The following is a 27,723-nucleotide window of genomic DNA, read 5'->3' as shown; positions in this document are numbered from 1 at the left end:
TTTCTATATGACATGAATGTACCACAATTTACCCTTTTTATTCTGAGGGACATTTGGGTTGTTTGCATTTTTCGGTTATTACCAAGTGGTGTCTTCAACATCCTTGTATGTCTTTTGGTGCACATGTCCATATGTACCTGGTAGTAGAAATACTAGAGTTGATTACACACCTGCCAGGAGGCCTAAAATTTTAAAGATGGAAAATCTCAAGAACATGGAACAAATGGGACTCTCATATACCACTGGTGGAAATGTAAAATGCTACAGCCACTTTGAAACACTATTTGATAATTTCTAGTAAAGTTTAGCATACACCTTCCCTATGACCCAGTAATTCCACTCCCAGGTATTTACCCAAGAGAAATAAGAGTAAGTGTCTACAAAAAGACGTATACAAGAAGTTCAGGGCAGCTTTATTCATAACAACCCCAAATTGGAAGCAACTCAAATTTCCAAACATGGAAAAGAACAGACTACAGATACGTACAGTATGGACGAACCTCCAGAACACTCCACTGAGCAAACGAAGCCAGACATACAAGAATACATAATAGGTGTTTCTATGAATTTCAAGAGCAATTAAATGTAACATATGGTGACAGAAATCAGAAAAGTGGTGGAGTGCAGGATATTGATCGGAAAGGAGCACAAGGGAGCTTTCTGGGGTGATAGAAATTGCTCTCTGTTTTCTAATGGGTGGCTACACAGATGTGCACATAGGTAAAAATTCATCAAGCTTTACATTGAAAGACCACTGCATTTTACTGGATATGAATTAAACCCCAGTGGAAAAAAATAGATCGTTCCAAGTGGGAGTGAGATTGGGGGGGGGGGGGAATGAAACAGTATATTTAACCTGTTGTCAGGCTTCACCTTAAGCTTTAAATCTGCTTAAAATGACAAGCAGGCCAAATTCCCTGGATTTGTTATTCAGTGATTCTAAATATTTAGCCTTTCAATGAGAAAGCATTCATTCCCACCCATACTTTGGGAAGATTTATCTCTGAAGATACTCACACAAAGGAAGTCATAAAATAAATTAGCCCAGGACAACTGAGGAAAATTTCTACTCTTGCATTCTGTTCCCACACCATGTTTTTTTGTGAGAAAGATGGTTTTTAATTTCTCTTTTAAAAAACACAAAACACCACTGGGATATTCTTATGTCTGTCTTTATTAGGTAGTACCACATTATCTTCCAAAGCATTGTACCAACTTATTGTCCTAATAGTGATGTGTGAGTGTTCTTAATACTCCACATCCTCTGCCAATTCTTGGCACTGTTAGGTTTTTTTTTTTTAATTTTCCCACAAAAATCCTGGAAGACAGTGCAAGCAATAATGTCTGTGACATTGGCCATAGCAACATTTTCCTAGATATGTCTCCTGAGGCAAAAGAAATAAAAGCAAAAATAAATTATTGGGACTACATCAAAATAAAAAGCTGCCCAATGAAGGAAGCAATCAACAAAACTAAAAGGGTTAGTATCCAAAATACATAAAGAACTTATTATACAAATCAACACCCAAAAAACAGATAATCTAATTAAAAAATGGTCAGGGGCACCTAGGTGGCTCAGTTGGTTAAGCTTCCGACTTCGACTCAGGTCATGATCTCACAGTTGGTGGGTTTGGGCCCTACATCAGGCTCTGTGCTGACAGCTCAGAGCCTGGAACCTGCTTCAGCTTCTGTGTCTCCCTATCTCTGCCCCTCCCCTGCATGTGCTCTGTCTCTCTCTGTCTCTCAAAAATAAGTAAACATTAAAAAAAATTTTTTTTAGTTGGCAGAATACATAACAGACATTTCTCCAAAGAACACATACAGATGGTCAACAGACACATGAAAAGCTGCTCAACATCACTTGTCATCAGGAAAGTACAAATCAAAACTACAATGAGATATCACCTCATACCTGTCAGAATGGCTAAAGTCAACAACACAAGAAACAAGTGTTGGCAAGGGTGTGGAGAAAAAGGAACACTCATGTACTGTTGGTAGGAATGTAAACTGGTGCAGCCACTGTGGAAAACAGTATAGAGGTTCCTCAGAAAGTTAAAAATAGAACTGGGTTGCCTGAGTGGCTGAGCCAGTTAAAGGTTCCACTCTTGATCTCAGCTCAGGTCTTGAGGTCGGTTGTGAGTTCAAGTTCTACACTGGGCTCTGTGCTGCACAGGAAGCCTACTTAAAATAAATAAATAAATAAATAAATAAATAAATAAATAAATAAATAAATAAACAAACAAACAAACAAACACACACACATTCATATACACATATATACGTGTGTGTGTGTGTGTGTGTGTGTGTGTGTGTGTGTATAGTACTACCCTATGATCCAGCAATTGCACTACTGGGTATTTACCCAAAAAATACAAAAACACTGATTCAAAGGGATACATGCACCCCTTTGTTTATTGCAGCATTATTTACAATAGCCAAATTATGAAAGCAGCCCATGTCCATCAATAGATGAATGGATAAAAGTGAAATAATTCAGTGAGAGAAAGACAAATGCCATATGATCTCACTCATAAGTGGAATTTAAGAAACAAAACAAATGAGCAAATGGAAAAAAAGAGAGAGACAAACCAAGAAACAGACTCTTAACTATAGAGAATAAACTGGTTACCAGAGGGGGGTGCTGAAATAGATTTTTTTTTTAATTCCTCCAAGAGCCCATTTTAAAATGTAAATCAGCTCGTGATTTACAAACCCTGCCATCAGATTCATAATAAATCCTAATCCTTTCAAAGCCCTCTGTGGTCACCCTCAGCCTTCTGTGCCTTCGTCTCTGACACCCTCACCACCCCCGCCTGCTTCATGGGCCCATTTGTTCTATGTTTATCAGGTCAGTCTTGCTTCCTCCTCATTCTCTTTGCATTCTTTGTTCTCTCTCCTGGCTCCCTGTAATTTCCCTTTGTATTTGCCACTAGACCAGAAGCTCTGTGAGGACAGGATGGGTGTGTCCTGTCCCGCATTGTCCCCATGCCCAGTACTAGCCCTTTAAGTATCTGCTGAATGAACAAACAAGTCCCCAGCAGCCAGGTGGGTCCGAAAGAATGGTCTACTTCCCTTTTGGGTACCAGAGCACGTGCCTTCCCTCCAACTTTGTTCTCTTGGTGTGTGTATGCCTGGGCTTCACGGGAAAGATTGAGCAGCTGTGAGGGAAGAAATCAGAATTAGGCAGTGAGCACCTGAAGGGCACGCGGAGTCCACTGGAGGAAACAAGGTGCATGAAAGTACTTCTCAAGGGTCAGCACTGGGTGACTTCTGGGGTTTGGGGTGCATGTTGAGGGGCCTCTGATGTTTCTTAGTTCCAGGTAGCAACAATTCCTCCCTGTGTCTCTGCCCTCAACACATGTTGAGCTGCTCAAGCTCCCAGGAACAGCCTGGCCATGGGGTTTGCAAAGCAAGGGCTTTTGCTGGTTACCCCACTTCTCTGCCTTTCCCCAACACATTGATGAAACCAGGACTTTTCTTCTCCCCCACAAGGTAGCCGGTTACCTCAGATGCCCCCTTTGTTGAGCTGGAATCCCAAGGAGTTACTTCTCCAGTAGGGAGACATTTCCTTTGGAGCCTCCTGTGCCAACTTCTGCCCAGCCCCGACCTTCAATGGCCACCATGGGCTGCCCACCAGAAACCAGGTCTCCCTGGAGAGGCCTCTTGGAAAGTCACTGCCTCCCTTAGCCACTTGCTTTGTGGTTGGCTCTCGCTGGGTCACAGGATGTTAGGAGCAGGACCCTGTAAAACCAAGTGCTTTTCTTCAGATGTTGGGCATAGAAAGGGGCAAAGAGGGAATTGAAAGAGACAATGACCTGGCTTCCTATTTACAGACAATCAGCCAAAGGCTATGCCTGGAATCTCGCCTTCCAAACAGGTGCAGTAAAAAAACATCAGAAGCAAAGCACCTTGGAACCCGTGCTGTTGGGCCCCCTGGGAATCAGAGCCAGTCACCCTGGGTGAGACATGTTGGGGAAGCTTTGCTTTAGGCCCTAGAAACCACCTCTGTGTCTGCTTGTTACTCGTCCCGGAACCCCTTGGTAGTTGGAAGAAGTCACAGGCCTCTTTCTGTGCCCTGGCCGGTCACAGGCTTTGGAATCAGATAGACCTGGACACAGATATCACCTCCACTCACAAGATTGTGACCTTAGGCAAATTCCTTTACTTCTGTGATCACTGTTTCCTCACCCAGAACCGTGTCTTCCTTATTGGAATGTGCTAGTTCCATTCCCCGATGGCTTTGTGGTTTGGCTCTGCTCCAGAAATTTGAGCTGCCATGAGTGGAGAGGGCAGCTAAGGTCCTTGAACACAGTCTGAGAGGCCTTCTCTGAAGCTGCTGGCAGCAGCCAGAGGACCCTGGAAGGGCTGGCTGGAGCTGGAGCTTTCAGCAAAGAGCTGTGGTGCCCAGGGGCCAGGTCAGAACTGGGGCTAACTGGATTTGGAGAAGAGCTGGTGGGGACAGGCAGGCAGCCAGATTTAAGTGATCCCTATGGCATGGAGCCAGGGCCCAGGGCCTCCACTCTCAACCTTGTCCCTGACTTTTGCCTAGCCTCCCTTGCACATGGCATGGATCCAAATTCCTTTCCTTAGGGCCCCTCCCTAAACTGCTAGCCTCTTCTTCCTGCTATTGCCCACCAGGGCAGCCTAAGGCCTCAGATTGCCCATGTCCCCAGGGACACTGGCATTCACTTCATCCAAACATACAGATGAAGGTAACTGTCTAGATGACTGTGTGGTTGGGGCTCTGAGCCCAACACCCCTGCATCCTGACACCAGAGCTGGAAGGATTGTTAATAGTTCACTGAGCTAACCCAGGAATGCTTCATCTAGAGCCCACACCCGGGAGAGGAGAGGGCAAATCCCAGGGCAGAGGCCCAGCCCTCCCCCATGGACCCCTCTCTTGCCCAGAAGGGTTTCTCACAACTCCTCAGAGGGTAGAGAGCACCAGGGTGGGGAGCCATACCTGCAGGCAAGTCTCCTGTGATCTTTTCTCTGGGCCATTTTCTCTTCAGTTTCACCTGGAATTAACCTCACACAGCTGGACTAGGAACTTTCTGAACCTGGTTCTTCCAGTGACTCGCCATGGACTCCGGGGAAATCCCTTTATGTCCTTGTTTACTTTCTGGCTAATAAGTGAGGAGAGTAGGCTAATCTCTTCCTCTGCAGCCCTTGAGAGCTATCTGTGGGTGGTGAGAGGAGAGAGCCCTTTCTTTTGTTCACCCTTTGGTTAAGTGGGCGTCTCCTCCTGCTAACTTGTCCCCTCTGGGACTTGAGGGCAGGGCAGGGTGGGGGGGGAGAGAGAGAGAGAGAGAGTGTGTGTGTGTGTGTGTGTGTGTGTGTGTGCATGCACGCGTGCGTGTGCGAGTGCAATTTATCTGCACATTACTTTTCCTCTCTGCAATTTCAGGGTCATGCTGCGGCAGCTTGGCGCCTGACGAGAGCGAGGGGGAACCTGCCAGGGGATTACTGCTAGCGAGAGCTAACAGCAGGACAGCAGGCCTCAGGGGAGTGGGGATGGGCAGAGCAGCCTGTGAGGCTGGGCCAGCAGCACCAAGGAGGCCTGGGCCCTGGCAGGGAGCTCGGCACACGCTCAGCTGACCCAGACGGCATTCACAGTAGATCCCCACTGAGCAGCAGCTGTCCCCAGGCCCTGGAGGACCTCTCAGCAGGAGCAGGAGCTCTGTGAGCCCCTCTTCGACCACAGTTGGGGCTGTGACCATTGGGAGAAGGGAGCAGCGCCTTGAATGGGAAGCGGAAGGGCAGAACCTAATGCAAGGAGGATCTTGGTCTCTGCAGGCGAGTTTTCTGACACCCACAGAGCTTCCTGGGTTTCTTCTCTCAAGACTGGGGCATCGTTCCCTCCCCTGGTGAAGGGTTTGGCCCAGGAGGGCCAGCTGAGGTGGGGACAACTCTTGGATGGAATCCAGACCACTTGAAGCTCATGTGCTCTCTGCTGTGATTGAGGTTCAAAGGCTTCCCCACTGCAGGGGACGAGGGGCCGCCTCCGTGTCTGCTCATGAACCACAAGGACTCCGAATGCTCCAGACTGGACCGTTTCGAGCCACCAAAGAGGGGGGCCCCCGGAGCTGGCAGCCAGCAACCCCAAGGGACTAGAGGGCTGGGATGGACTGACCTGCCCCTCACCAGGGCAGTGGGAGAATCAGAGCCTCTGTGGCCCAGCTAGTGACAGAGAGACCTGATGAAGCCATAAGCAGGGGCCCGAGTGGCCCAGGGACAGGGGAGCCACTCCTGCCTACGTGCTTTCTCCTTGCGTAGAGGGAGGGTGTGGTGAGGGACCCCTGCCTCTGTCCCCTCCTCAGCACGTGCCCCTATGCCCTTTGCACGTGGTGCCAGAAGAGGCAGGCTACGCTGTGGCTGGCCCATCAGTGGGCTGGGAAAGGAGTGGCCACGGTGACACCCCACTGCCCACCAGGCTGGTGGTCTGGCCCCCCGGGGCGCCAAACCATGAAGTGCTCCCTACGGGTGTGGTTCCTCTCTGTGGCCTTCCTGCTGGTGTTCATCATGTCACTGCTCTTCACCTACTCCCACCACAGCATGGCCACCTTGCCCTACCTGGATTCGGGGACCCTGGGTGGGACCCACCGGGTGAAGCTGGTGCCTGGCTATGCTGGCCTGCAGCGCCTCAGCAAGGAGGGGCTCCCCGGCAAGAGCTGTGCCTGCCGCCGCTGCATGGGTGACACTGGAGCCTCTGACTGGTTCGATAGCCACTTCAACAGCAACATTTCCCCTGTGTGGACCCGAGAGAATATGGATCTGCCTCCAGATGTCCAGAGGTGGTGGATGGTGAGAGCTACAACCCCTCCTGCCTCCCCTTTGCTGCCCCCTTGGTCCCCCGGTTTGGGAGTCACTCTTCAAGCCCCTCTTGGATTTGGGCATTCTGCCTTCTGGCCCCCAGAGCCTTGACAAAGTATTCGGTCCATTTGACCAGAGCCATCTGGTAGGGTCACAGATTCTGAAAGGCAGAGTGAGCTTTGGCCTGAAAGGAGAGAGAACCACTTTTTAGTGCCTATAGGGGCTGAGCAGACACCAGAAATGCCTACTAGGCCAGGGAGATAACACAGGAGTTACAGGCCCCAAGGAGGAAGATGCTGAGAGGTAAGGACCATGGCGGGGAGAATGTCTGCCCTTTATAAAGGAGGCAACCTCTCTCAGCTATAGCAAACTTGTGCTCTGCAGGGATGTGACCCATCACTGCTGGATCTTCTGACCCCTTAAGAGAACTTGGAAGTCCACAGTTTTTTGCTAAATATCCTAATTTGTAAATGTTGGCTCACAAGAATTTTAAACACCGTGAGGGCCACTCACTTAGTTTTCTACAATTGCTGGAAGAGGCTTTCTTCTGGGCCAGGATAAGAAAACATTGTGAGTTTCTTTGGGAGATAAGGGAGGTGAGGGGCAGGGGATGAGAGGACAGGTGTGCCCGAGGCTCCCTGCTTTTCTGGCTCCTGTCACCTTTCTGCTCCTTTTAACTCCCTTTACCTCATCCTTGTCATCTCTGGAATGTCACTCCCTAGGCTCTTCCTGGGCCATCTGGTTGTCATACTGTGTCAGGTGGAGCAGTGTCAGTGCTTAGCCCAAGGGCCCTCAGGCCACCTTCATTCCCCCTGGGGCACTGGGGAGTCAGCTCCTGGTTTCCCCAGCTGGAAAATGGGGAAGATGATGACTCCCCGCTCTTTCTCACATTCAGGGAGACAGTGAGGAGGAGCTCCTGTGATCAGGCTTATCAGAACAACTCACAGATCCTGCTTCCTGGCTCAGACTGTCCAAGTCCCTAAGAATGGGGAGGTCTACAGAGCAAGGATCACCAGGAGCCCCAGGGGCCATTCCTGTGGCAGCCTGGAGCACTGTTAATCATAGTCACAGCCCTCATTTTGTGAGGAAAATCAAGGTTCAGATAGTGCATAGGGCTTGCCTGAGGTGGTGGCCACCTAGAACCAGAGCAGGATCCTGGGCAGAAGTAGACCCATGGGTAGGCCAGGTTTCCTTCCCTTAGGGATGGAACTCGGGGCTGTTTAAGCACCAAGCATGTTCTTCAGCCAAGACACAGAAGCCGTTTCTCTCGGGCTCCCCATAGTCACTCCCTTTTGCTGTGAACTTAGAAATTCTTATCTCGGGGCGCCTGGGTGGCGCAGTCAGTTAAGCGTCCGACTTCAGCCAGGTCACGATCTCGCGGTCCGTGAGTTTGAGCCCCACGTCAGGCTCTGGGCTGATGGCTCAGAGCCTGGAGCCTGTTTCCGATTCTGTGTCTCCCTCTCTCTCTGCCCCTCCCCCGTTCATGCTCTGTCTCTCTCTGTCCCAAAAATAAATAAACGTTGAAAAAAAAATTAAAAAAAAAAAAGAAATTCTTATCTCAAGCTTAGCTTCCTGTCCACACTCAGTTCGTATTCTTGTTCTCAAGAGCCTTTCCTGTGCTCCTGTGCTAAGAGAAGAGGCAGAGAAGCAGGCCAACTCCATTCCCTTCATTTATTCTGTCCCCTGAGCAGCTCCTGCTCAGCCACACTCCCCATATTATGGTTCAGACCACAGAGCGTGTTAAAGCCCTAGTTTCTACCCTACTGATTTGTGGTCTGTGACCCAAGTCCAGTCTGCTCAATATTTCCTTTTAGTTTATTTTTATTTATTTTTGAGAGAGAGAGAGCAAGCTGGGGAGGGGCAGAGAGAGAGGGAGACAGAATCACAAGCATGCTCCGCGCTGTCAGTGCAGAGCCCCATGTAGGGCTCAAACTCACAATCCGTGAGATCATCATCTGAGCCAAAATCAAGAGTTGGATGCTTAACCGACTGAGCCACTCAGGTGCCCCTGCTCAATAATTCTAAAATATTTGCATTAGTGGGACGCCTGGGTGGCTCACTCGGTTAAGTGCCCAACTCCAGCTTAGGTCATGATCTCACGGCTCGTGAATTCGAGCCCTGCGTCAGGCTCTGTACTGACAGCTCGGAGCCTGGAGCCTGCTTCACATTCTGTGTCTTCCTCTCTCTCTGCCACTCCCCTGCTTGGACTCTGTATGTGTGTTTCTCTCTCTCTCTCTCAAAAAATAATAAACATTAAAAAAAAAACTTTAAAATATTTGCATTAGTTAACATTTAGGAATTGGGATATTTCACGTGAAATCCATATTTTCAGCTTCTCCTGAAAAACTGGAAAATTTGGTGCTTTTGAGCTCACGATACAACACAGCAGCAGTCAGCTCACTCCTTTTTGATGGGGCCTCCTGTTTGCCATAGTCCCCATCTGCCACTTTACTCCTGCGCAGTTACTTGCCTGGCGTGTTGGCATTTGAGGGCTGCCCCGGCTTCATTTCATGGTCTTCCACGGTTACTGGTGGTTGGAAGCACAGGGAACCAGTTTCATTCCAGCCATTCTGACTTTGAAAGAATTCCTGTACCTCTCTGCCTGCTCTTCTCCTCTCCCCTAGGGCTCAGGGGGTGACTCCAGTTATCCCTGTGGATATTGCGTCAAGATGGAGCTTTCCTAACCCCGAGTCCTCAGGCTCAGTCCCAGAGGCGCCCTCTGTAGGCGGGTTGGGAATGAGCCCTTGAAGCTCAGCAGGGTTTTCCACATTAACTGCACCTCAAAATGACTCTTCCTGTGACTCATAGCTTCCCTGAGAGGACAGCAGAGCAGGGGCCTCTGCAGCCATGATGAGCCCAGGAAGTTTCTCTGCTCTGCGGTACCCCTTGACCCCCGAGTCCCCTCCAGTGCGTTAGAGCGTGCACCTGATGAGAAGGGCACTAGCCTCAGAAAGGAACTTTACTGTGTGGGAATGGGGCCATGTCCTCACTGTTGAGACAGAATTCCCTTTCCCTGACTGAGATTAGAGGGTGAAGGCAGGGAGGAGAGACAGGCAGGAATCCCTCCCTGCTCACCCGCCCCTCTCCTTCCTTCTTCTCTCCTGTCCACAGATGCTGCAGCCCCAGTTCAAGTCACACAATACCAACGAGGTACTGGAGAAGCTGTTCCAGATAGTGCCAGGCGAGAACCCCTACCGCTTCCGGGACCCCCACCAGTGCCGGCGCTGTGCCGTGGTGGGGAACTCAGGCAACCTGCGGGGCTCTGGCTACGGTCCGGATGTGGATGGGCACAACTTCATCATGAGGTGAGCCCCAGGGAGCGCAAGGGTGGGCCCAGGACAGGCCTCCAGAAGGAGGCACTGGCCTCCATAGAGTTGTCTGGCAGTGTAGGAGTTGCCTGCTGCTGTGAGCCTCCCATACCAGAACCTTCTGTAAAGGCTTGAGTGTCTCACTCTTATTTTTTGGGTAGATGGGGAGGCAGAATTCCCATTCTGTACTTTGCTTGAGGCCTGCACTCAGTTTCGAGTCCTGAACTCCTCTGAAAAGAACCGAGAGTAGACCACTGGTTGTTTTCTGGTGAGAACTCCCACCTGCCTGGTCCCCTCAGTGCTGAGCCAGGAGTGAGGCCCCACACTAATGTCTTGATTAATAGCCACAGATGATTCCTCCTGGCAGTCTCACAGAAGATGGAGGTCCTGGGCAGGAAGAGGAACTGCTCAGTGCTTGCTCTGGGCTGCTGTCCCTCACCTTTATTTGATAAGGTTTAGATTATGTGGGGCAGATTCATTTACCAGACATCTCTGCCCAGCCTTAAGGAAAGGAGAGGGGTTGGAAAGGCATTCATTTCAGACAAAGACACAGAGCTATGAGCCTGGAGGTGAACAGGGACTACATGGTGGACTTAAAACTCCAACATGGACTGCTCATTCTGTTCCTGACTTTTATCCTGTTTTCTGACTTTCTCCTTAGACTTGGGGATGGGAAATGCCATGCTGGGGATCCTTCCATCCCACTCCTTGGTGGAAAAAGAGACTTGAGAGTAAATATACTGAAAATGCCGAGTTTTCACTAAGCATCTCTTATGATGAGCATTGCAGAAAGACCAGGTTTCCCAGGAGGCGAAGGAAGGGCTTTGTCTTAGAAACTGTTGCTGTTTCCATGGCAACACCCAGGCAGCAGTATGTCTCTGAGGCTTTCACCATTCCTTGCAAAACCTTTCTCATGTTGAGAAGGGGGGGGGGGGCGGTGGGGAGAGGAGGTCTGCTAGGCCCCATCCAGGAACCCAGAACCACCTGAGATTCTCTCTATCCTCCAACTGCTGGCACTCAGAATGTAAGGGAGGCAAGCTGGTTGCTGGAGAAGGGGCTCTCTCTACCCTGAGACAGTGGCCGAGAGTGGGGAAGCAGGCATCCATCACTTCAGTGCAGCCCTGGGACTCTCGGGAAGCCCAGGGAAATGGTCTTGAGTGCCTGAAGCTCCTGCCTCTGCTGCCCTGCCCCCTGTGCTAAGTGGATGCTTTCATTATGCGTGTCAGTGGCGGTTGGGAAGCTCCAGGGTAGAAGCAGACAAAAAGGCTTGGCCGCTATGACACCTTAGTGGTACCTGGTCAGGCCAGGCTACAGAAAGGAATTCACAGATGTTCACTCACAGAGACCAGGTTAGGAGATGTGCGTTTTGGAATGGACCCCAGAATTGCTTTGTGTAAGGGGTGACCCAGATTGAATTGGCTTTTTGCTGATGTGTACAGTCTGATGGTAGTGGAGGTGACTCTTTCCTTATAGGCATGTCTTGGTTTGGAACCACAGGGGACGCCTCCCTGGTCCCTGGAGGCAAGACCAACATAAGACCCCACCAAGCTGAGTTACAGTGAGATGATGGCTGTACCCATATTTCCCTATCCCACCCCCCGGCTGCCTCCTCCTCCTATATGTCTTCTGAGCCCTGCTGAAAACTTCAAATGGAGTTGAGCTGGTCCTGCCTCAGCCAGCCAGCAGACCTAGAACAAGCACCTGGCAGTCGTAGGCTCACCTTAATACATGAGTGAATGGAAGAGACTAGATGACCAGATACCAAACTCTAAGCATGAATGCACATCCACCATTCCCCTGCCTCTGCCCTCAGGTGCAGAGGCAACCAGAAACAGATAGAATTCTAGAATGCTTTTCCCCTGAATCATGGAGATGTAGTTCAACCTGTGTCCTGTCTGGCCCCTTTCCAGGGCTTCGCTTCTCCAGAATGAATCAGAACCTCAAAGCAAAATCCTGCCCTCAAAATCATGCCATGTTCCTTCCTTCTACCTTGGAGGCTCTGAAACATCTTTTTTAGAACTCTTACTCCATTCGTTCTCAGATTTTAGAAAGTTGGTGCCTGCCCAGCAAGTGAGAGGGACCTGAGGGAGGTGGAGGCAATGATACCGCCTGCCAGGTCTAAGAAGGGACTTCCTCAAGACTGTGGCTACAGATGATGGGGGTGGGGTGGAGTGGGGTTGTCTTCAGAGGCCAACCTGGGACACTTGTAGCCCTTTGATCTGTGGGACCAGTTTGGCCTCTCCATATCAAGTGAGAGGAGGTTATTTCTTAGGTACACGCCAGAGTGACCTTGACCCCAGCTCCTGCCCAGTCCAGGCCCCAGCCAACTTGAGTGTCACCAACCCACGTCGTCCACTTCCTGATACCCCGTTACATATCCCAGGCAGCTGAGAAACACCATCCCAATTGATCTGTTCCTCACAGACCCCAGGGCTGATGTGACAGAAGGCAGATCTGGATGTGGCTCTGGTGACCATAGGACACCAGTGCTGTGTGTAGAGCTCTAGTAGCCCCAGAAAACTGTCATTAATAAATGGGAAAGTATACTTTTAGGCTCTTCTAAGAGGTAATATCTCTGAATCCTAAATACCAGGAAAACAGAGGGGTGCCCAGACAGGAGGCACAGGGGCAGTTAACCTAAAGAAATGGAGGCTAGAGCACAGCTGGTCCTACAGAAAAGATTCTAGCTTCTGCTTGAGCCAGACTAGAGCTGAAGTGGCCAAGAACAAAGACTCATGCTCTAGTTCCAAATCAGGCCGTTCTCAGGCTTTATGGCTTTCCAACTCCAAACATCCTCCAATTCCTCAAGGGAAGGGAACGAGAGAGCTGCAGCAATATGACTGGCAGCAGTGGGGACTCCTGGATGTGCTCCTACTGTATCGTGCCATCAGGGGGAGGTGGGCAGGAGGAAGGCATTGTGGGAGCCCCAGTGACACAGGAGGTCTTTACTCAGCCCAGCTGAGTGGTGCCAGCCACTTTAAGTACAGGTAACCTTCATCCTGGTTTTACAGAATAGGCGTAAAAAGCTGGGAAAGCACATGGAGACTTTGCTCCCTCTCTCCCAGGTCCCTTTATCCCCATTGGAGGGCAAGGTTATGGTCATCTATCTAGGCAGTCATGATTCTGCAAAGTGGTCCACACAAGACAGGAATGTTCTCATAGATGGTCATAGCAGAAAAGACCAACAGGTTTGTGTTTACAGCTGGATCACCTGTTTTGAAGATGTTCACCAAAAGAGGGAGCTTTGATTTTATTGATCCTATGTTTTGCACAAGTTGAAAGGAAGTAGAAGCCTCCTGGGCTTGTTATACCTAGGAGGACGGTGAGCCCACTCTGGGTTTCCAACTTCTTCCATGGCAGCATGGGAGAGACACATCCACACTGCACATCACCGGCAGACAGCCAAGGTGGGCACTGTCAGAACTTGGAGCATCCCTCCTGGCCTTGGAACAGAAAGGCAGATAAGAAGCTGACGTACAGGGACAGAGGGGCTGGTGCTGGTGGAGTAGAGGCTGCCATGCAGCTCAGGGGCTGAGGGAATGCTTCAGCTTCTTATCTTGCTTCCACCATCTTCTAGGAAAGAGGACAGAACAGCCAGGTAAGGTTGAAGCTGTAGAAGGCTGTTCTTTTCTTTCATAAAAAAAAAATTGTTAAGAGTAATAAATATGTTGTTATTGGGGGAAAAACACAGAAATATATATACTAGAGGGTGCCTGGGTGACTCATTCGGTTAAGCGTCCCACTTCAGCTCAGGTTATGATCTCACAGTTCATGAGTTTGAGCCCCACGTCAGGCTCTGTGCTGATAGCTCAGAGCCTGGGGCCTGCTTCAGATTCTGTGTCTCCCTCTCTCTCTCCCCTTACCTTGCTCTCTATCTCTGTCTCTGTCTTTCAAAAATAAATAAACATTAAAACATTTTTAAAAGAAAAAAATATATATACTAAAAGATGAATTACCCTTCCCCATCCCATTTCCCAAGAGTAACCTTTGTTACCAATTGTAATACTCTTCCAGATTTTTTTATTCATATATAAAAGTATGTTTTTTCTTTCTTCCTTCTTCCTTTTGCTCCCTGTGCCTCCTTTTCTTTTTTTACAAAAAAATGATATCACACTATCTAGTTTCAAGTTTTCCTTTTGTCTTAATTCCCTCCTGCAGCACATAGTAGTATTCAAAAGGTAATGGGATAGACACCTCACATTACTTGTTTTTTTCACTGAGTACCTCTTGGACTTATTTCTTACCAGCACATGTAAATCTATTTCACTCATTCTCATGGCTACATGGTGTTCTATTATATGAGTGTGCCAAAATGTATTAACCAGTTCTCTTTTTTAATGTGTATTTATTTTTGAGAGAGAGACAGACAGAGCATGGGCAGGGGAGAGGCTGAGAGAGGGAGACACAGAATCCGAAGCAGGCTCCAGGCTCTGAGCTGTCAGCACAGAGCCCGACGCAGGGCTTGAACTCACGAGCCGTGAGATCATGACCTGAGCCAAAGTTGGATGCTTAACCAAGCAAGCCACCCAGGAGGCCCAACCAGTTCTTAATTGTTAAATTGATTCTCCTTTTCACTACTGTAAATAATAATGCAGTGAATATCTTTGTGCGCATGTCTTTGCAGACTTATGAAACCATTTTTATAGGATAGATACTTAGAAATGGAATTGCCACGGGGCGCCTGGGTGGCTCAGTTGGTTGAGCATCTGACTTTGGCTCAGGTCAGGATCTCATGGCTTGTGAGTTTGAGCCCCACATCGGGCTCTGTGCTGACAGCTCAGAGCCTGGAGCCTGCTTCAGAGTCTGTCTCTGTCTCTGTCTCTGCCCATCCCCTGCTCATGTACTGTCTCTTTCTCCCTCCCTCTCCTCTCTCTCTAAAATATAAACACATATTTAAAAAAATAATTAAAAAAAAGAAATGGAATTGCTGCATCAAAGTGTACACCCATTTATATTTTTGATGGCTAGAACCAGATTGTCCTGTAAAAATCTTGTACAGGGGCACCTGGGTGGCTCAGTTGGTTAAACATCTAACTCTGGTTTGGGCCTGGGTCATGATCTCACAGTTCGTGGAAGCCACGCATGGGGCTGTGTGCTGACATCGCAGAGTTTGCTTGAGATTTCTCCCTCTCTCTCTCTCTCTCTCTGCCCCTCCCCTGCTCTCTTTCTCTCTTGCTCTCTGTCTCTCAAAATAAATAAATAAACGTTAATGGGGCACCTGGGTGGCTCAGTCGGTTAAGCAGCCTACTTCAGCTTAGGTCATGATCTCACAGTTCTGAGTTTGAGGGCCCGCATCGGGCCCTTTGCTGACAGCTCAGAGCCTGGCCTGCTTCAGAGTCTGTTTCTATCTCTCTCTGCCCCTCCCCTGCTCACGCTCTGTCTCTCTCTCTCTCTCTAAAAAAGAAAATAAAAACATTTAAAAATAAAGAAAGATGTACGGAAACTGATTTGACAATAAATTTCATATAATAAATAAGTAAATAAATAAATAAATTAAATAAAATAAAAAGAAAGAAAGAAACTTTATTTTTAAATTTTTTTTTCAACGTTTATTTATTTTTGGGACAGAGAGAGACAGAGCATGAACGGGGGAGGGGCAGAGAGAGAGGGAGACACAGAATCGGAAACAGGCTCCAGGCTCCGAGCCCTCAGCCCAGAGCCCGACGCGGGGCTCGAACTCCCGGACCGCAAGATCGTGACCTGGCTGAAGTCGGACGCTTAACCGACTGCGCCACCCAGGCGCCCCGAAAGAAACTTTAAAAAAAGATAAAAATTTTGTACCACTTTCTATGGTGGTTTATTCTCATGTCACCCTCTTGTCCTTACAGGATGAATCAGGCGCCAACCGTGGGCTTTGAACAGGATGTTGGCAGCCGAACCACTCATCATTTCATGTACCCCGAGAGTGCCAAGAACCTGCCCGCCAATGTCAGCTTTGTGTTGGTGCCCTTCAAAGCCCTGGACCTCCTCTGGATTGCCAGCGCTTTGTCCACGGGGCAGATCCGATTGTAAGTCGCTCTGTTGACTGGGAGTGGAATGTGGGTGACAGAGCATTTTGAGAGGAGTCTTCCCAAGGATTGGCTCTTAGAATTCTTTTAACTGAATATTTTGACCGAGAGGGGCTGGTGAAGAGGGAGGCAATAGTAGGGAGAGCCCAAAGTGGTGCGTTAGCTGGGGCCACAGGTTGTTCAGTGTCACTCCTACATAGTGACAGCCAGCTTCCTGTAGGTAGAAAGGGTAGCAAGGTTTTGGTCTCCTTTCCAGGAGGTGACTCCTGACTGTGGGAGTTCTGCATTCTGAGAATTTTCTTTAGAGACAGTTGCTCAATCACAGCTGGGAACCTGAGGAAATTTAATATGTCATTTTTTATTTTATTTTATTGAAGTGTGGTTGACATACAACATTACATTAGTTTCATCACCAAGTGTTTTTTTTTATTTTTAATGTTTATTTATTTTTGAGAGACACAGTGGGAGTGGGAGAAGGGCAGAAAGAGAGGGAGACACAGAATCCGAAGCAGGCTCCAGGCTCCAAGCTGTCAGCACAGAGCCCAACATGGGGCTTGAACTCATGAACCGTGAGATCATGACCTGAGCTGAAGTTGGATGCTTAACTGACTGAGCCACTCAGGCACCCCATCACTAAGTATTTTTTAGCATCTCTATTGAGGTACAAGTCACATGCCATACAGTTTACACATTTAAAGTATACAAGTCAGTGGCTTTTATTAAATATGGTGTTGTGTAACTATCACCACAATTAATTTTAGAACTCCTTTCATCTTCTTGAAGATCTTTAAAGATCTAAAGATACCTCTGTACCCCTTAGCCATCACCCTCACTCCCTCTACTCCCACACCCCAGCCCTAGGCAACAACCACTAATCTACTGTCTCACTGTGTGTGTGTGTGTATGTGTGTGTGTTAAAATGTATACAACATATGGGCTGGCTCAGTTGCTAGAGCATGTGATTCTTGATCTCAGTGTTGTGAGTTCAAGCCCCACATGGGGTGTAGAGATTACTTAAAAACAAATAAATAAATACAAACTCATTTTCTCAGATCACTGCCCACATTCTCCACCAAAATTATAAGTACACTCAGGGCACCTGTGTGACTCAGTCAGTTGAGCATCCAACTTCGGCTCAGGTCATAATCTCACAGTTCATGGATTTGAGCCCTGCGTCGGGCTTTGTGCTGACAGCTCAGAACCTGGAGCCTCCTTTGGAATCTGTATCTCATTCTTTCTGCCCCTCCCCTGCTTGTGCTGTCTCTCTCTGTCTCTCAAAAATAAATAAATGTAAAAAAATTTTTAAATAAGTACATTTGCTTTGTTGTGCAAAACGCCACCCTATCCAACTCCAGAACTTTTTCATAATTTCAAGTGGAAATTGCATTCATTAATAATTCCCCATTTCCCCGACCCTTAGCCTCTGATAACCACTAGTCTTTTTGTCTGTATGATTTGACTATTATAGGTACTTCATGTAAGTGGAGTCATAGTGTTTGTCCTGGCTTATTTCACTTAGTGTAGTGTTTTCAGGGTTTATCTGTGTTGTAGCATGTACAGGATTTCATTCCTTTTAAAGGCTGAATAGTATTCCACTATATGGATATACCATATTTGGTTTATCAATTCATCCATCAGTGGACAGTTAAGCCGTTTCCACATATTGCCTGCTATTTGCCTGCATTTTGTCACTATGTATTTTTTAAACACAGAAATCTAAATTACAGTTTCCTGACTTTATCTTATGATAAAGTTTAAGTTTGAGTTTAAGTCCCTTGCTTAGAAAGGGAGTATAGACTACGGGTGCCATGGCTGGCTAATAGAGGAGGGATTTGTACCAAATATGAGGATAGTAGCAAGAGGGTCATTGTAGGCAGAACTAAGACAAATATAGTGGGTGTGAGATGACTGGCTAAATTAAGTGGGGAGTTCACAGCTGAGTGTTGTGGAAAGAAACATTTGGGCTAGATAATAGAAGGCACCAATGTTTGTCTAAAACATCCTTATTTTATCCTAAAGAACATAGGTAGCTGCTGAAGTTTTCTGAGCAAGGTACTGCAGTGATGTGCTCTGGGAAAGCAGTCTGGAAGCAGGGGATCTGTTGTAAGGCTGTCATCACTCAGGCCTGACAAGGAGGAAAGGCATCTGTGGACCTTTCTAGATCCCAAGAGCCATCTAAATCTTCTTCTTTCTGCTTGCAGCACCTATGCACCAGTGAAGTCTTTCCTTCGAGTGGACAAAGAAAAGGTAAGCTCCCACCTCTCCCTTGTTCATCCCCATCTCATTAGAAACGGTGCAGATTTGACTACTGGTGTGCCCAGTCCTGTGGCTCAGGTGTCCCCCAGTGCCCTTCCAGAACCTTCAGAGTCCACCCATCTGCTGGTATGCCTGACCCCCTCAGAGGCCACAGAAACTAGGGAACTTGGAAGAACAGGTCTGCTGGCAAGCATGGAGGAACTGGCAGAAGCTACTTAGAGCCTGGCCTGAGTCTCCAGGCCCCCAACACCCCTCATGTGTCTGTTGCCTTTTCTCTTCCCAGGTTCAGATCTACAACCCAGCCTTCTTCAAGTATATCCACGACCGGTGGACAGAGCATCACGGGCGGTACCCTTCTACAGGGATGCTGGTGCTCTTCTTTGCCCTGCATGTGTGTGATGAGGTGGGTAACCCGGTGTTATGGGTAAAATAGGGATACCCATGGAACAGAGGGGATTAGCCCTTCTTAGGGCTTAGCAGAGCAAGAGGAACGTGTTTTTGTAGGCAGAAACCAAGTGGCTTTGATTTCCTGCATTTCTAGGCTATAAAGTATACATCTTCATTTCCCAAACTTACTACTCATGATTTTACCAAACCTGAAATCACTTCAGTGAAAAGTTAAATTTATTTAAAAAGGAAACAGAACATTACTACCATAATTGGTATTACTTGTCATAAAGAAAAAAATCATCAAAAATATAAATAGAACGGAAATAATGAAGTTAAGTTCCAGCGGGATGGTCTTCTCCCACCGCTGTGGGCCCTAGGCCTACCCTCTGTGTGTTAACACTGCAGGTCATTCGTTCCAGGAGCGCATTTCACTAGCAAGCAGGGCTGCTGTGCCATACTCGCTCACGCCCAGCACACCCACTTTTGCCAGTAAATTCAGTGTGTGGTATTGGGTGCTTGACTAGCTTTCATATAAAAGTATTACATTAAAAAACAAAAACAACAACAAAACAAAACAAAAAAAAAGGAACGTTAGCAACGGTGGGAGAGGTCCCATAGCCCCAGACCGAGGCGTATCGCTGCAATCAGACGGGTGGAAGAACCGAAAGGGAGCAGCAGTCTTGCCAGTCGGTATCCTTAGCTCCAGGCCTGGGTGTCGCGTATTCCCGTTGCCTCCCGCGCTCTGCGAATTGACGAACTGCGCGTCTCTTAGCTGTAGTCGGGTCGCTGCAGCCCCTTTCTCCTAGCCCACCGCGACCCGAGGCTGTGCCCGTGCCCTGTCCTCCCGCTCTCCGACGCGGGGTGACCTGCGCCGCCCTCCCCTGCAGGTGAACGTGTACGGGTTCGGGGCCGACAGCCGGGGCAACTGGCACCACTACTGGGAGAATAACCGGTACGCGGGCGAGTTCCGGAAGACGGGGGTGCACGACGCCGACTTCGAGGCCCATATCATCGACATGCTGGCCAAGGCCAGCAAGATCGAGGTCTACCGAGGAAATTGAACCCGCGACCCTTCCGGGCCAGGCGCGAACCTAGGGCGCTGGCTCCTAGCCGGGACTCCAGGCCAGCCGGAGGGCGGTGGCCTCGGCGTGGGCACGGCGCCCCATTGGGCGTTTCCAGGTCCTAGGAGCGACGTCAGGGCGCGGTCTGGACTAATCATGCTGCAAGTCCAGCGAACGCTGGCTGTCCCTCGCCAATCATGAGACTGGGGACTAGCCGGCCAGGCACCAATCAGCGCTGCAGTCGAAGCGGAGGATTTTTTTTTTTTTTTTTTCTCCCAGCCAATCATGCGACTCAAGGAGAACTGCCGGCACTGGGCCCGTCTCTTCCAATCAATGGCCTTCGGAGGCGGGCCGGCGGCCGCTGAATCCCCTCTCCCCTATGCTTTGGGTAGAATTTTATCTCACGCTTTTTAAGGAACAGAGGTTGGTTCCGGCCTCAGTGAGGTACTTTCCTCAGTGTCTGTAGGAGCATTGCTCGCCGCTCGTCGACCTCACTCGGTCAGGGGCGCCGAGAAGGAGACGGTGGGGAAGGTGCGGGGCAGCGGCGGCTCGGCTTCCCTTGCCGGGGCTGGTGGGGGGCGGGGATGTCCCTCTTGACCTCCGGGTGGGCGGTGGGGCGTTAGCCGTTCCTATATGGTGGTCTAGGGGAGATCAGATGGTTTCCGGGGAGCGCGCCTTCATCCCAGGGTAAAAGCTGGAGCCCTCTCAAACCTCTTCAGGCTCAAGAGAATTTTGGACCCCACATTTCCTTTTTCTGTCAGGCCCAGATGGGTGAGTGTAAACCCACCAAAGAAATGCAGTGGCTTGTGGGTCCCCTCCTCTTTCTCCCCATCCCCACCTTTGGCCACCCTATGGACTGGCCTTTCTGACCAGGGCATTTAGCATCTCACCAGAAAACTAGAACTGTATTCACCCGTTGCTAACGGGCGGAATTCTCCTAGGGCCTAACTCTGGAACACAGGTGTAAGGAACACGGCAGGGGACAAGGAAGCCCAGTCACTTCAGATGTAAGGTGCTTCTCACTCTCGTGTACTCTCGGCCCCTACTGTTCACCCAAAACCTTTTCAGTGGCTCTTCTTAGGCCCTGGGCCTCCTCACCAGCCTACCTGTCCTGAAAAAAAATCAAAACTTGCCCTGGGGGTTGGGGGCACTGTTGCATCTTCACTCCCTTCCCCCCGCCCCCCTACCGCCCTCTCGCGCGAATAATCGAGCGCGCGCACACACTCGCGCGCGTTTGGCCTGCTCTAGGGAGAGGGAGCAACACGTGGGAAAGAAGGCTGGAGATGGGGAACCCAGCTTGCCTGGTGCATGCACCTTCTTCCTTCATCCATCACCCCAAAGAGGAGTAGGAAACCTTTGCTTGGGGGTGGAATTTGCTTTGGTCTCGTAATTTAATTAACTTGAGGTTACCAGGGATGGCTGACCAACAAAGATTTTTTTAAAACTCTACGTTGGCCATGCAAATAGCTGGGATTCTAGCTGGGGAGGAGTAGACTTGCCCGCTTGCATGCCTCCTCTCCTGCCCTTGTGTCCCCTCTCCCCCATGCTCACTTCCTGCCTCCTTACTCTAACCCACTTTCCATTTCCAAATCTAGAAGGGCAGGGAAACCAGCAAACGGGTTACAACTGGAATTTACCTGCATGACTGAACCCAGCTAAAGCTCTGACAGGAAGCTGTTGATGGTATTATCACCTTACAAGGTTGGGGAAATTCGGAGGGGGGAAAGGGCTTCTGTGAAGTTTCCAAACTACTAATAGGATCCCCCTTCCCAACAGTGAGGAACACAAATACCACCCTTTATCTTAGTGAGTTGATACCACCAAGCAGCCTCCTGGCCATTGGTGTAGTTCCTGCAGCTGGCTGGGGGAACAGGGACCAGCAGGGAGTATTTTAGAAGAGGATTGGGGCAGGGCAGTGGGCACCCCTAAAAGTTAATATATTGAGAACGTAGTTAGAGTCTGTTCTTTTCCAATTCCAAAAGTAGGAGGAGTAGAGCATGAGGGTGGATTTGGGGGGCCTTTAGTGGAATGCCTCTCTCAGGGCCTACCCCATCATTTTAGAGAGTCAAGGCACCAGCCATTCTTGCCAGTCTCAGCTCAGTGCTTCCTGAAGAGGCAGTTTGGAGTGTTTAGAAGATGAAAAAAAAATGCGATTATGCCAAACAGTATTGAGCAGAATAATTTATTTCTTTTCTGTTCCTTTTTCTTTTTGTTTTGTTTTGTTTAAAACGTTAATAAATCCCCTTTCTGGAAGAGGTAGGTCCCAGCATCCAGCCCAGATCTCCTTTTCTGCAATAGTTATTTAAACAAATGTTTTTTTATTTTCTTCCCTTTCTCTCTCTTTCTGAATTAAAAAGAACAAAAGAACTATATAGTCATTTGTCTATTTGAAATGGGTATGGTTGTGGAAAGAAGAAATCTCTGTCAGCCGGGAGCTATGACCAAGTAATGACTAAGAACATTGGGTGGAAGGTTCGAAGGAGAAAAGAGCATGACTCCAAACACCTGCCCCCGTATACATGAGGCCTCCCAACCCAGTCCACCAGCAGTGCCCTCTGAAACAGTGGTTCTTCACCACTGTCCTTTGGGACACGTGAGTGGATCAGCAGGGCAGAGACTGTCCCCTGCCAGGGGCCCCACAGCATGCAGCTCCAGCAGGCACCAGGATGGGGTTTCCCACAGCATTTCCAGGCTCTGCATAACTCCCGGTGATGCTGTAGGTGTGGGTTGGCAGGAAATTGACAGAATGGGAGGAGCAGGTTGCACAGGCATCCGAGGCACTTCCTTGGACCATCTGGACCCCTAGAGTCTACTTTGTGCAATGGAATGCCACCAAACATCCAATTTTATAGCTCAATGGACCAACTACTATGGATCTCACAACAGACAGCTTTGAGTCTAAAGTCATTTGGTGTCCTGCAATTCACTTTCTGCCTGTGCCCAAGAGCAATCCAGGAGTTGCTTTTCACTTGGAGAATAACTTTTGGTAGAGGAGCGTATTGGTATTTTTCTAAAACCCTAGAACAGGGGCTATAGTTCTCTTACTTGGAGTTGCCAGAGACTCCTTCCATCTTTCTCTCTCTACCACAGACACTGTTAGCATTTGGTTGCCTGGGTCCTAAAGCCTGGTGGCAGGACAGTGTACGCATAGGCTAGACTTCCGAGAACCATTTCTTGTTTGGGTCCCACTCAACTCAAAGCCAGCTGCCTTCCAGGTCACTAATTGGTTGGAGCAGCACTCCCCAATGTTGTACCTGTTGCCTCCACAATCAAGAGTTCCACCAAATTGTGTATCTTTTTTTTTTTTTTTTAATGTTGGCCGAGGGCTGTGTTGCTTTGATCCCACAAAGATATCATATCTAGAACAACAGGTCAGCATTACCATTCGATTGCATTTGCAATAAACTGTCAGTTTTTAAGAGTCAAATGGTGAGTAAATGGGATGAGGAAAAAATCACCCACCCCTGTATAACTCAAGTTTGATGGCAGCACCAATTTCTGTAGATGCTGTTAGAGTGTGGTGTTGACTTTTTTTTTTTTTCCACTTACTACTTTGGACATTGTCCCAGGGACTTCTGTTTGGTCCATCTATCGTAGTCACCCCCATTCCATGGGTAAGGTTGTCAATCTGGGGATTTCACCAGGTAGTGAATGTCTCTTCCCTTTTGGGACAGGAAATTCCAGGCATGACTAATATTTTTGCAGTTTGCTTTATTGCCCTTTGCAGATACTGAGTTTTTTTACAAGTTGAAGGTTTGTGGCAACCGTGCAATGAGCCGGTCTATCAGCACCATTTTTCCAACAGCATTTGCTCACCTTGTGTCTGTGTCACATTTTAGTAATTCTCACAGTATTTCAAATTTTTTCATTACTATATTTGGTATAGTGATCTGTGACCAATGGTTACAACTTGCTGAAAACTCAGAAGATGGTTAGCATTTTTTAGCAATAAAGTTGTTTGTTTTTAATTTTTTTTAATTTATTTTTGAAAGAGACTGAGTATGGGGTGCCTGGGTGGCTCAGTTGGTTAAGCATCCGACTTCAGCTCAGGTCATGATCTCACGGTTCGTGGGTTTGAGCCCCACGTCGGGCTCTGTGCTGACAGCTCAGAGCCTGGAGCCCACTTCAGATTCTGTGTCTCCCTCTCTCTCTGCTCCTCCCCCGCTCAGGTTCTGTTTCTCTGTCTCTCAAAACTAAAACATTAAAAAAAAATTAAAAAAAAAAAAAAAGAAAGAGACTGAGTGTGAGTGGGGGAGGGACAGAGAAAGAGGAAGACAATCCAAAGCAGGCTCCAGACTGAGCTGTCAGCACAGAGCCCAACACGGGGCTTGAACCCACAAACTGTGAGATCATGACCTAAGCCGAAGTCAGAGGCAGTTGGCTTAACCATCTGAGCCACCCAGGCGCCCCAGGGCATAAACATTTTTATACATAATGCTGTTGCACACTTAATAGGCTACAGTATAGTGTAAACATAACTTTTATATATACCAGGAAACCAAAAAATTCATTACACTCGCTTCATTGTGATCCTTACTTTATTGCTGCAGTCTGTGACCCAACCTGCAATCTCTCAGAGGTATGCCTGTACCTTAAAATGGGTCTGTGGTCTTATTGGACCCACCATTAAATGAACTTGGGTCAGAGCTCCATCTATCATTTGCCATAATAAGCCTGACTCTAACTGGTGGACCACTTTGGTTGGATGTGAGAGCTTGTATCTGATAACTCCTGAAGCTCTGGGTATTTCCCTTTCCCTAGTGCACTGTCACTTTGGGAAGTAGGTCCCTCAGGAAAGACATGGGGGAAGATTCAGGTTCCGCACCTGAGCTATGTCAGAGAGTCACTCCTCAAAGGACCCTGGAATCCTCTTGAAAAAGAGGCTCCATGTGTGACCTGAATTAGGTCTGGGAACTGGGTGAGAAGCTGTGAATCCCCAAGACTGTGACCCAGGCTCCTCAGCAATCTTTGAATTTCTGCTCCCATGCATGTTAAGCAGAACCTTAGTAGCCTGCTTGGCATCTAATTCCTAGAGATCCTAATGGTCCATTAACTATTGTCCCAAATCCTTGTAGGTCAGAACTCTAATTATCATCCTGTGGTCTGTTGTGGTAATGTGCCCACCACCACAAGTAGTAGGCACGTCTTTTTGGACTTTATCATGTTGGGATCACATCATTCTGACTTACACATGACAGCCAACAGAGTTCATCAAAGATGGCACACCAATCACTAATGCTTTTTTTTAATTTTTTAAACCATTTTTGATGTGGGATATAATCAATATGCAGAAAAGAGCATAAAGATCAGTGTACTAAAATAGATAATTTCATGAATTATTTTTTTTAAAGCTCCATAATGGGAATTTATTTGGCAAAATTTATAGATAAATAGATAACATTTCTATGGTAAAGAAAAGCAACTTCCACTGCCATTTCATTATCAAAATGGACTGAGGAAAAGGAGAAGAGAGGTGGTTGAACATGTTATTTGGAAGAATTAGAAAAACTAGAATGTTGTATATTTTTCCAGCTTCAATGAGATATAACTGACATATAACATTGTGTAAGTGTATAAGGTATACAACATTGTGCTTTTATATGTGTATATATTCCAAAATGATTACCACAATAAGGTTAACACATCAGTCATCTCATATAATTAACATTTTGTGTGTGTGTGGTGAGAACTTTTAAAATCTCTCTTAGCAACTTTCAAATATACAATACAATATTGTTAACTATAGTCACCATGCTGTACGTTACATCCCCACAACTTATTTATCTTATAACTAGAGGTTTGTAGCTTTGACCACCTTCACCCCACCACCTCCTCCCCCTGGGAACCACCAATCTGTTTCTATGAGTTTGTTTTTTTTAAGATTCCACCTATTAAAAACAAAAAAAAAAGATTCCACCCAAAGTGAGATCATATAGTATTTCTCTGTCTTATTTCACTTAGCAAAATGCCCTCAGTCCATCCATGGACTTTGTTGTTACAAATGGCAGGATTTCCTTTTTTATAATTAAGTAATGCTCTATTTTATATGCCCCACCCCCACCCTCACACACCACCACAGTTTCTTTTCCCATTTTTCCGTTGATGGGCACTTCGGTTTTTCTATGTCTTGTATATTGTAAAAAATACTGAATTGAACATGAAGGTGGAGATATCTCTTTGATTTCATTTCCTTCAGATAAATACCCAGAAGTGGAATTGTTAGGTTGTATAATAGTTCTCTATTCACATGCAAAAGAATGAAACTGGATCCCTGTCTTAAATCAGTCACAAAAATGATTCCAAATAGAGTAAGGACTTAAATGTAAGACCTGAAACCATAAAACCCCTAAAAGAAAATGTGGGTGAAAGCCCCTTGACATTTGTCTTGGCAATGGTTTTATGGATATGATACTGAAAGCACAAGCAAAATAAACAAGTGGGACCACATCAAACTATAAAACTGCTGCACAGCTAATGAAACATCAACAAGATGAATGACAACTTCTGGAATGGGAGAAGATATTTGCCAAACATATCTGATAAGGGTCTAATACCCAAAATATATAAGGAACTCCTACAACTCAATAGCAAATAATTAGATAGATAGATAGACCATTTAAAAAGTGGGCAGAGGATCTGAATAGACATTTTTCCAAAGAAAATATTCAGATGGCTAAGAGACACATAAAAAGGTGCACAACACACTAATCCTCAGGGGAATACAAATGAAAACCACAATGAGTTATCCCCTCACACCTGTTAGGGTGGTTATTATCAAAAAGATGAGAGATAACTGCTGGTGAGGGTGAAGAGGAAGGGAGCCCTTGTGGTGAGAATGCAAATTGGTGCAGCCACTATGCAAAACAGTATGGAGGCTCCTTAACAAGTCATTTTCAGATGAACACTCATAGCCACCACCCAGGCTGTGGGAGTAGTCCAGAGGCCTCCCCACTCCATCTTCCTTGCCAAGCACAACCCCCTTCCTGTCTCTGAAGGTGATCACTGCCCTGACATTCATGTTCACTTGAGTCTATTTCTGGATACTCTGTTTCATTAGCCTGATTGCCTAGACCTAAGCCCATATGGAAACGTGGTTAATAATAAATATGGCCTCTCAAATCATTGAGGAAAAGAGGGATGCTTACATAAATTTTATCAGGATAACTAGATAACTATTTGGAAAAAGATACAATTACAGTCCATACCTTAAACCATTCACCAAAATGCCAAGTGAATCAGAACTAAATGTAAAAAAATAAAACCCTAAATATGGTAGCTCTTTGATTTACTAAAACAGATAAATTTCAGCTTTGTAGTTGGTTTGGGATTGGGATTTTTTTTCATGCTCTATATAGTTCCCTGTATTGCTAAAAATGGGGACTTTTTCATGCTGTTTGTGTGTTCCAAACATTTTGTTAAATTCCTTTTCTACTGATGTAATTGCCCCCATTTCATTTGTCCATAGGAGTTTATCCCTTATTCATTTTTTCCTTATAGGTTGTAGGGGTTGTGGGAAAGCTAGGTTACGTGCAATGTTTAATCATATACTTAGTAGACACCTTTTCCTTCGTTGGTTTCCCTCTGTCTCCACAGAGTAGGCTCTTCGTGATTGCTTATTTAACTCCTCTCTGTCATGATGGAGGCTTTTGAAATAATTTGGAATTGAAGATTGTTTTCAGAAATAGTAGATCAAGAAACTGCTTGGGAACTTTGTACATGGATGGGGCTTACCTGCTATCTGGGTGGCTGGCCAGGGAACCAGACATTCCATGGGGGTGAAGGGGTAAGGATGAGCTGGGTTATGTTACGGTAACAAATACCCCTGAAACTCCCACTGGCTCAAAACAGAAATGTTTGTTTTTCACTCAAGCCACATTTCCATCCCAG

General features: G+C 47.3%; 1 protein-coding gene and 1 long non-coding RNA gene across 4 annotated transcripts in view; one reads left to right on the top strand and one right to left on the bottom strand.

Moving 5' to 3' along the window:
• ST3GAL2 (ST3 beta-galactoside alpha-2,3-sialyltransferase 2) overlaps positions 1–27,723 on the top strand; it is a 59,875-nt gene that overhangs the window by 27,230 nt on the left and 4,922 nt on the right. For 2 of the 3 annotated variants that reach the window (XM_030297749.1, XM_030297750.1), the window contains exons 2-7: positions 5,408–6,804; positions 9,925–10,118; positions 15,950–16,129; positions 18,331–18,376; positions 18,669–18,788; positions 19,663–22,208. In XM_030297749.1, coding sequence (XP_030153609.1) covers positions 6,466–6,804; positions 9,925–10,118; positions 15,950–16,129; positions 18,331–18,376; positions 18,669–18,788; positions 19,663–19,836 — 1,053 coding nt within the window. In that variant the 5' untranslated portion in view covers positions 5,408–6,465 and the 3' untranslated portion in view covers positions 19,837–22,208. Of the gene's footprint in view, positions 1–5,407; positions 6,805–9,924; positions 10,119–15,949; positions 16,130–18,330; positions 18,377–18,668; positions 18,789–19,662; positions 22,209–27,723 lie in introns of those variants that run through there. The other variant, XM_030297751.1, reaches the window with a different exon arrangement.
• On the bottom strand, positions 2,627–5,220 carry LOC115502413. The gene is made up of 3 exons (XR_003965078.1): positions 4,964–5,220; positions 3,505–3,741; positions 2,627–3,158 (listed from the first exon to the last, which is right to left on the bottom strand). It is a non-coding gene; the product is annotated as an uncharacterized LOC115502413 (long non-coding RNA).

The sequence above is a fragment of the Lynx canadensis genome, chromosome E2 (genome assembly GCF_007474595.2).
Source record: "Lynx canadensis isolate LIC74 chromosome E2, mLynCan4.pri.v2, whole genome shotgun sequence".
Taxonomy (NCBI): Eukaryota; Metazoa; Chordata; class Mammalia; order Carnivora; family Felidae; genus Lynx; species Lynx canadensis.
This window is presented reverse-complemented; position numbering and strand designations above follow the sequence as displayed.